At 41.4% G+C, this 8637-nt stretch overlaps 1 protein-coding gene across 2 annotated transcripts in view; it reads left to right on the top strand.

Moving 5' to 3' along the window:
• Positions 1-7697, top strand: part of KCNG3 (potassium voltage-gated channel modifier subfamily G member 3) — a 51028-nt gene extending 43331 nt beyond the window's left edge. For both annotated transcript variants that reach the window (XM_055399933.2, XM_055399934.2), the window contains exon 2: positions 5671-7697. In XM_055399933.2, the coding sequence (XP_055255908.1) occupies positions 5671-6316 (646 nt within the window). In that variant the 3' untranslated portion in view covers positions 6317-7697. The remainder of the gene's footprint in view (positions 1-5670) is intronic.
• The last annotated feature ends 940 nt before the right edge of the window (positions 7698-8637 follow it).

Here is an 8637-nt window from a genome sequence, read left to right on the forward strand (position 1 = left end):
AAATTAATTATTTTTGGCTTGTCTGGATCTTCATGGCTTTTTAAAAATAATTTTATTTAGTTATTATTTTTGGCTGTGCTGGGTCTTCCTTGCTGTGTAGCTTTTCTCTGGTTGCAGTGCTTCTGATTGTGGTGGCTTCTCTTGTTGCAGAGCCTGGGCTCTCGGGCACTCAGGCCTCAGTAGGTGCGGCTCCCGGCCTCTAGAATACAGGCTCAATAGTTGCGGTGCAGAGGCTTAGCTGCCCCTCAGCATGTAGGATCTTCCTGGACCAGGGATTGAGCTCATGCCTCCTGCGGTGCCAGGCAGATTCTTATCCACTGTGCCAGCAAGGAAGTCCTGGATTTACTTTAAAATGCATCCCTCCCAAAAGATAGATTAATACCTGGATAAAGGGGTGAATAGGTGATAAGCAAGTATATTTAAAATATTAATAAATTTGTTCCATGTTTGAAAATTTTCAAAATAGAATAATGAGGGGGAAAAGATGAGAATATAGTACCCAGATGGAGGCGGAGGTTCACCTCACACCACATAGTTAATGGTCTCCTGTCCTGCCCTAGTCTCTTTTGCAGGCAAGAGGGCGTGGTTCTAGAACTCGTTAGCACTAAAAGCATTTGTTCTCCTGTGGAGCCTGTTTGTAAACCTCTGAGTCATTGCCATAAGTGCCTTCTATTATGAGGGATCAGTTAAGGGAATTAGAATGACTGGTGATTGCCAGCAAGTTTTGAGGTGGTAAATGGCAACCCACTCCAGTGTTCTTGCCTGGAGAATCCCAGGGACGGGGGAGCCTGGCGGGCTGCTGTCTATGGGGTCGCACAGAGTCGGACACGACTGAAGCGGCTTAGTAGCAGCAGCAGCAGCAGTGCCTACAGAAAGGAGTACATTTTTCATCGTAATTTAGTATACAATTATATATAACTGAAGCAAAAGTTTTACACTTTGATGCACTCTAGTGTTTCTTTTTAATTTCCGAAAAAAAGACCTTTGTCAATTTTGATCCATTAATGGATTAAGAACTAGCAGTGTGAAAAATCTGCTTTAATACATCAACCATGGAGATGAAGAGATTGACATATATCATTTAATATTAACAGTGAACATTGCCATACAATTATAAGCATGTTCAGATGTTCCTTAGTGCTTCAAAGCCCAGTAGAATCTGGGTTTCATTACCTGTGCTGTAGCAATTTCTTCATTATGTGATCTTGAAGAGATGTTTAACTTTCAGCCTCAGTTTTGTCATCTGTAAAATGGAGGTATTCACAGAAATACACACGCCCTAGAGTTCTTTAAAAAGGTTAAATGAGATGATGTCTGCCCAGTTGAAAAGCCTGCATAAGTGGGAACTATATTTTAGGCTGTAAATTCATTAGCTTCTATATCTTTGGGCCTCAAAAGAAATCAGAATGGGCTTTGAGGCTTCTGGTGTCCTTCAGTATCTTCTGTTCTTTTTTTTTCAACTTGTTTTTTGTACAAGTAGCCCACGGAGTACCCAATCGTTGTCTGTAATGCTCAGTAACACAACACTCAAGTTTTCCATCAGTTGCTGGAGGTGGCATTGGCGACAGTGCCATTTGGAAACATGGGGAGGTTTGGCAGGCTTAGTGGTGTTTGTTGTTGGAGAATGCTTTGGCATAATCCTTGGTGAAAGAGGGATGCCTGGGGTTTCTCACTGATTCATCCCTTTTGCGTGGAATTCTGTATAAACTGTGTCTGACTTGGGGGTTGGGGCAGGAGGAGCCCAGTGGGCCTTATTACAGATGACTTTATCTCTTTGAAATTTCCTTACTGAAAGATTATTTCGCATCATTTGGATTTCCTTCTTTTAAATCTGAACAATTTGGCTGCTAGTGGAAGTAATTAGCTGAAAATGTTCTGGTGTTTTTGGCACAATTAGCATTTTTACTCTTCTTAATTTAATCGAATCTTAGGATTTTATTGCTGGGAGAGCCCTTTAGAAGATCAGAGCGAGAACAGCAGCAGGGCTCTCTGCATCAGGTCCAGAGCTCTTGCTCTTGTCTGGCTGGAGAGGAGACGTACTTTAGCTGGGGAACGGGGAAGACCCGCAGCTGATCTAAGAAAACTATTATTATGATTGCTTTGTGCTCTTGCGATCCCTTTTGAGTGCATATATTATTACTTACTGAATTTCAGTAAGTAAATTTCAGTTTATTACCTTGGATAGGCTTCCGTGGTGGCTCAGTGGTAAAGAATCCATCTGCTAATGCAGGAGACGGAAGTTCAAACCAGGGGTCGGGAAGATCCTCTGGAGGAAGAAATGCAACCCACTCCAGTATTCTTGCCTGGGAAATCCCGTGGGCAGAGAGAATCCTGGTGGGCTACAGTCCTTGGAGTTGCAAAAGAGTCAGACATGACTTAGCAACTAAACAACATCAACAACAAACAGCCAACTTAGAAATCTTGGTGGCTTAACACAACAAAGATTTATTGGTTGCTCACACACCATATCCAGTCAGAGTCAGGATGGGGAATGTCTGTCTTTCTCTGCACATATACCCAGGGACTTGAGCTGATAAGAGACGATACCATCTTGGATCCTCTTAGGACATGTGCCTTTCAGGTTGCCATGGCAGGGAAGAGAATTCCCACCTACTCTTCATTGCCTCTGCCCTGAACTGTAGTCATTTTGCTCACAGCTCATTGATCAGAACTGGTCACATGACCCTGCCTAATTGCAAAGGGCTAGAGATATGGGGGAACACATGGCGTATGTGATGAGCATTGTCAGGGAGAAGGAACGCATGGTATTATGTTTATAAAAACTGCGTATTGAAAAAACTCATCCTCTTGTTTTCTAGATCTGCCAAGTTTCGTTACCATCCCAGTTTTCTAAGCCTTGGGGCTCATAGAAACCATTATGGCAGTAGCTTTTATTGATAGTCTAATGGGGACAGAGAAGCTGCTGCCAGCCACCGATTAATGGGGTCTGTGTGCCGAGCAGCAGGTAATAGAGAAACAGGGACAGCTGTGATTTCATTGGCTGACCTCCCTCACCAGGCAGTAGGTTGGATTACTTTCACTTTGGACCTCATCTTCCTGGTTGGTTTGTTTGTAGGCTGAAAAGTAATCCCTCCCTCTCCACAAAAAAAGGCAGGTCCTAATTGCTGGTAACCTGTTTACACTGTGCATGCTTAGTCACTTTAGTCATGTCTGACTCTTTGCGACCCTATGGACTGTAGCCCGTGAGGCTCCTCTGTCCATGTGATTCTCCAGGCAAGAATAGTGGAGTGGGTTGCCGTGTCCTCCTCCAGGGGATCTTCCCAACCCAGGGATCGAACCTGTGTCCGTTATGTCTACCTGCATTGGCAGGCAGGTTCTTTACCACTATCGCCACCTGGGTAGCCCCTGGTGGATATTGCCTTATATATCAAAAGGAATCGTGCAGATATGATTACGTTAAGAACCTTGAGATGGGAGTGTGTCTTGCGTTGTCCCAGAGGCTCTAAATGCTATCAAATGTATCCTTACATGGTATATCCTTACACATGTATCCTTACACGGTGGAAGCAGAGGGAGATTTAACACAGTGGCCACGGAGGCAGAGATAGGAGTGATGTGGCTCCAAGCCAAGGGATGCCAACTGGAGGAGGTGAGGGACGGATTCTACCCTGGAGCCTCCGGAGGGAGTGGGTCCTCCTCACCCTTGATTTTGGCTTGATTGTAATGATTTGGCACTTCTGACCTCTGGATCTGTGAAAAAGTAGATTTCTCTAGTCTTAAGCCACCAAGTTTTTACAGTAGTCTCAAGAAATTAATACACTTAGGTTTCCGCTTTCTCGGTGGTCGGTGGCTCTTGCCCTTCTAACCAGGGCCCTGAGGAATCGGGACGGAGATGAACACTGAGGAGCTGAGTGCTGGGGGAATAGGGCACTCTATACTTTTTTTTAACCTTTGAAACTTAAACCATGTGAATTTATCACCTATTCAAGAAATAAAGAAAATTAATCTCTGTGGCTCTGGGAACCACTGTAAGTAGATTGTTGTTGTTCAGTGGCTAAGTTGTGTCTGACTGTTTGTGACCCCATGGATTGCAGCGTGCCAGGCTTCCTTGTCCTTCACAATCTCCCGGAGTTTGCTCAAACTCACATCCATTGAGTCAGTGATGCCATCCAACCATCTCATCCTCTATCGCCCCCTTCTCCTCCTGCCCTCAGTCTTTCCCAGAATTTGTAGTAGGGGAACATGGTTCATTTTATTTATTCATTTCCATGAGTAAGATACAGTGCACTTTGTGTTCTGTGCAATGCACCGTGGGTGATTCTTTTCAAATTGTCACCCCACAAACCTTACCATCCCACCTGCTTTATTTTCTTCTCTCTCCATCGTACTTCTCAGGTTTGGGACTAGGTCAGCAGCAAGACTGAATTAAGTGGGAAAAAATGAATGATGGTATAATGATTATTATGTCTTTAAAAAATACGTGCTTATGTACTCTTCGGGCTGCGTTGAGTCTTAGTTGCGGCACACGGGCTCTTTCGTCACGGTGCGTGGCCTCTCTAGCTGTGATGTGGGCTCAGGTGCTCTGAGACATGTGAGATCTTAGCTCCCCAAGCAGGAATCAAACCTGCGTCCACTGCATTGGAAGACAGATTCTTAACCAACTGGAAGATTGGTTAAGATTCTTAACCAACCGAGGACGTCTCAATTATAACTTTCAATTTGAGTTTTAAAATGTAATTTAATTAAAAATCACTTTAGCCTTATCTCTCACTGTTTATCAGGCCTTCCTAACCAGTATGCTGAGACTTAATTCCTCAGCCTTGGGGAGTGTGAAGCAAGGCCAGTTGCTTCCACTTCAGAAATGCTACCCCTGATGTCAGTATGGTCTATTAAGTACATGCTTTTCTGTGTGTGCAGTAATGTGAAGAGGTTGGTAAATACTGATCTAGGTAAAATGTGACCTTATATTTAAAAAAATACATGATGCATGCAAACAGCTTTGGAAAACAAACAAGCAAACTAGTTGGGTCTTTGGGAAAATTCTAGTGATTATTTTGCTCCATTGTAGGAATCTTCAGCCTTTTTTCCACTGTGATGCTCGTGATACGGATGGTCATGAGCTGGTGCTCTCCCGGCGAAGGCATTGGCATTCCTGCAAAGCCTAAAAGCAGGCTCAGATTCAGTGTCTCCCACACAAGCCTGTAGAGAAAAAGAAATAACTAACATTTTAGGAAATGATCTTGAGTTCAGTCTTATTTACCAAGAAATAAATCATCAAAAACTTGGGTGTGTCCACTGTCTGTAGGAACCATGTCCTTCTGATTCACCTAATAACTTACATCACACTAGAGAACCACTATCCTCATGGAATAACATTTCTTATTGTGGCAAGCTGAGTGTAAGTTAATTTCAAGCCACCATGTAAGAGATTTTTCTACAGTATTAGTGATAAGCAAACACATTTTTTAATGGTATTACGTGCTGTATATTAATAAGAACTTCATCAAGTTCAGTTTTCATTTGTTGAAGTATTTGTTGTTCTGTTGTATCCTGGTGGGTCTGATGATGTTGGTGATGCTCTCTGTTCTTTTATGTTTTCTGGAAAAGTAACTAAATTAGTATGTCAGTATAGTACTATCTGAAGAAATTTAAGAGCTATTAAAATGCTTAAAAATAAAATGATCAATTCTTCTTTTGTTCTCTTGACAGGATAATTGAAGCTATCTGCATAGGTTGGTTCACTGCGGAGTGCATCGTGAGGTTCATCGTCTCCAAAAACAAGTGTGAGTTTGTCAAGAGACCCCTGAACATCATTGATTTACTGGCAATCACACCGTATTACATCTCCGTGTTAATGACTGTATTTACAGGCGAGAACTCTCAACTCCAGAGGGCTGGAGTCACCTTGCGGGTGCTTAGAATGATGAGGATTTTTTGGGTGATTAAGCTGGCCCGTCACTTCATTGGTCTTCAGACACTTGGTTTGACTCTCAAACGATGCTACCGGGAGATGGTTATGTTACTTGTCTTCATTTGTGTTGCCATGGCAATCTTTAGTGCACTTTCTCAGCTTCTTGAACATGGGTTGGACCTGGAAACATCCAACAAGGACTTCGCCAGCATCCCCGCTGCCTGCTGGTGGGTGATTATCTCTATGACTACAGTTGGCTATGGAGATATGTATCCTATCACAGTGCCTGGAAGAATTCTTGGAGGAGTTTGTGTTGTCAGTGGAATTGTTCTATTGGCGTTACCTATCACTTTTATCTACCATAGCTTCGTGCAGTGTTATCATGAGCTCAAGTTTAGATCAGCTAGATATAGTAGGAGCCTCTCTGCTGAGTTCCTAAATTAATGCATTGCAAAGCAATTCTTGCGTACACTTCATTTGATCTAGTTGACGCTACTTCATATTTATGCGTTTCTTGCTGGGTGAGCACTGAAGTGGTCCTGTCATCACCTTGGTAGAGTAAAAATTGTCCTTCCCAGCTGAAGGGATAAAATAATTTACTTATTATGGAGTAAAGAAGATTGAGACTGCAAAGGAAAGGGAATGTCTCCTAGAATAAATTTTAAGATCTTATTTTATTTAGACTTGTCTCTTCCCTGCCTTGAACAATTACACTTTTTGTGTTTGTTTTAAAGTATATTATTTGAACATTTTAAAACTGAAAGCTACTATTTTCCAAATGTTTTTCCATCTTGTGAATACAGAAGCTTGGAAGTTACAGTGTTTTTTGTTGGAGAGTAACATTTTCATTTCTAAATGTTTTATAATCTCTTATATCAATGTCAGAAGTATCCTGGAAACATATGTCAGATGCAGGAACTGTTTAACAAATACTTTGAAAATTTGGCCAAATTTTAAAGTGTAGAGTGGAGCTAGTAGATACAAGCAAGCATAGTATTTGAAAAACTTCTCCAGCATATTTCTCAATTATCTGATTTATTTTTGTTTTTATTCTCCTTATCATGCCATAATGTACTATGGTATGATGTCATACCTTATCATACCATAATGTGATATGGAAGCTTGAGTATGTTCTTCCTTTTCCATTTTGGATTTCTTTTTCCTCTGTCTTGAAATGACTTAAAAGAGTGTTGTATTGTTTAGCATTTTATTGGAGTTCATTTTATTTGAGTTCATTGCTGTTGCTAGATGTTAATTGTCCTAACATTCAGATGTCCAAATAAGATTTCCAACATTAAAGTGATAATAGAAATAGTTTGCTATTGCAACCCATATTTATCTTCTACTCTTAATTTTTTTTTTTTTTACTGAACACCATGTGTTTAGTAAGACTGAAGATGAAAGGATATTTATGTAACCATTTTATACCAAAGTCATACTTAGATTTTGTCACTGGATTGTCTTAAAAAAGAAGTTAAACATTTTCTTACTCTTGGTTGCTGTGTAGCCAAGCCAATTTTAAACCAGCTAAAAGCAATGAATACATCAGTATTTGAGTTGATCTTCACCATTGGCAATTATAGCTATGCCAAAACTTCTTGTAACAACATTGAGTAATAAGCCACACTAATCTGGCTAGGTTATTAAGACTAGATAATATAAACTGATTGGAGGGACTGATGCTAAAGCTGAAACTGCAATACTTTGGCCACCTCATGCGATGAGTTGACTCACTGGAAAAGACTCTGATGCTGGGAAAGGTTGGGGGCGGGAGGAGAAGGGGACGACGGAGAATGAGATGGCTGGATGGCATCACCGACTCTGTGGACATGAGTTTGAGTGAACTCCGGGAGTTGGTGATGGACAGGGAGGCCTGGTGTGCTGTAGTTCATGGGGTCGCGGAGAGTCGGACACGACTGAGCGACTGAACTGAACTGAACTGAATATAAACTGATGATGTTAACAATCTGAATTTGAATTTTGCTTTGTTAGCCAGTTGCCATAAAGCCAGCAATATATAAACACAAAAAACTAAAGTCATTGATTCATGAATAATTTAATGTTATACATTGTAACTTAGTGGGGGTGGGAGGGGGAACAGAGGAGATGGAAAGGGGATATATTTATCAAGGAAAGGGTTACCAGAAGTGTTCATTAAAGGAGTATTAGCCATCATCTAGTTCAAACCTTAAGTAGTACAGGTAGAAAACCAGGGCAAGAGAGGATGTGATTGTGAAGGAATTAGGATTAAAACCTGAACCTCGGAGAACCTAGTCCAGCAGCTTATTCTTAACACACCCCTGGGTTTCAAGAAAAGCCACTCTCCTTTGCTGTTGCCACTGAGGTAATAATAGCAAAACCATTCCTTTTTTCCCTGACTTCCTTTCCTGAGTTTAGGTGATGTTTTGGTCATTAAGACTCTCATCCCAGGACTTCCCTGGTGGTCTAGTGGTTAAGACTCTGAGCTTCCACTGTAGGGGGCATGGGTTCAATCCCTGGTCAGGGAACTAAGATCCTCTGTGCCCCATAGTGTGACCAAAAAGCAAACAAACAAAAGCTCCAGAAACAGGACTCTCGCCCCATCTTGCCTACTATCGCACACTGGTATGTTACTTATTACATCCGCAAACTCTTTTGTTTATTGTATTTTTTTGTTTATTGTATATTCATTGTACTCCAATATATTTGAAATAGATGGCATGGATTTCTTGCCTATTTTGAGGAAAGCTTTGTCATTTATGCAAGTAATAGGCCAAGTGATAGCA

This window comes from Moschus berezovskii, chromosome 11, assembly GCF_049115385.1.
Source record: "Moschus berezovskii isolate FMDL1 chromosome 11, NW_MosBer_1.0, whole genome shotgun sequence".
NCBI lineage: Eukaryota > Metazoa > Chordata > Mammalia > Artiodactyla > Moschidae > Moschus > Moschus berezovskii.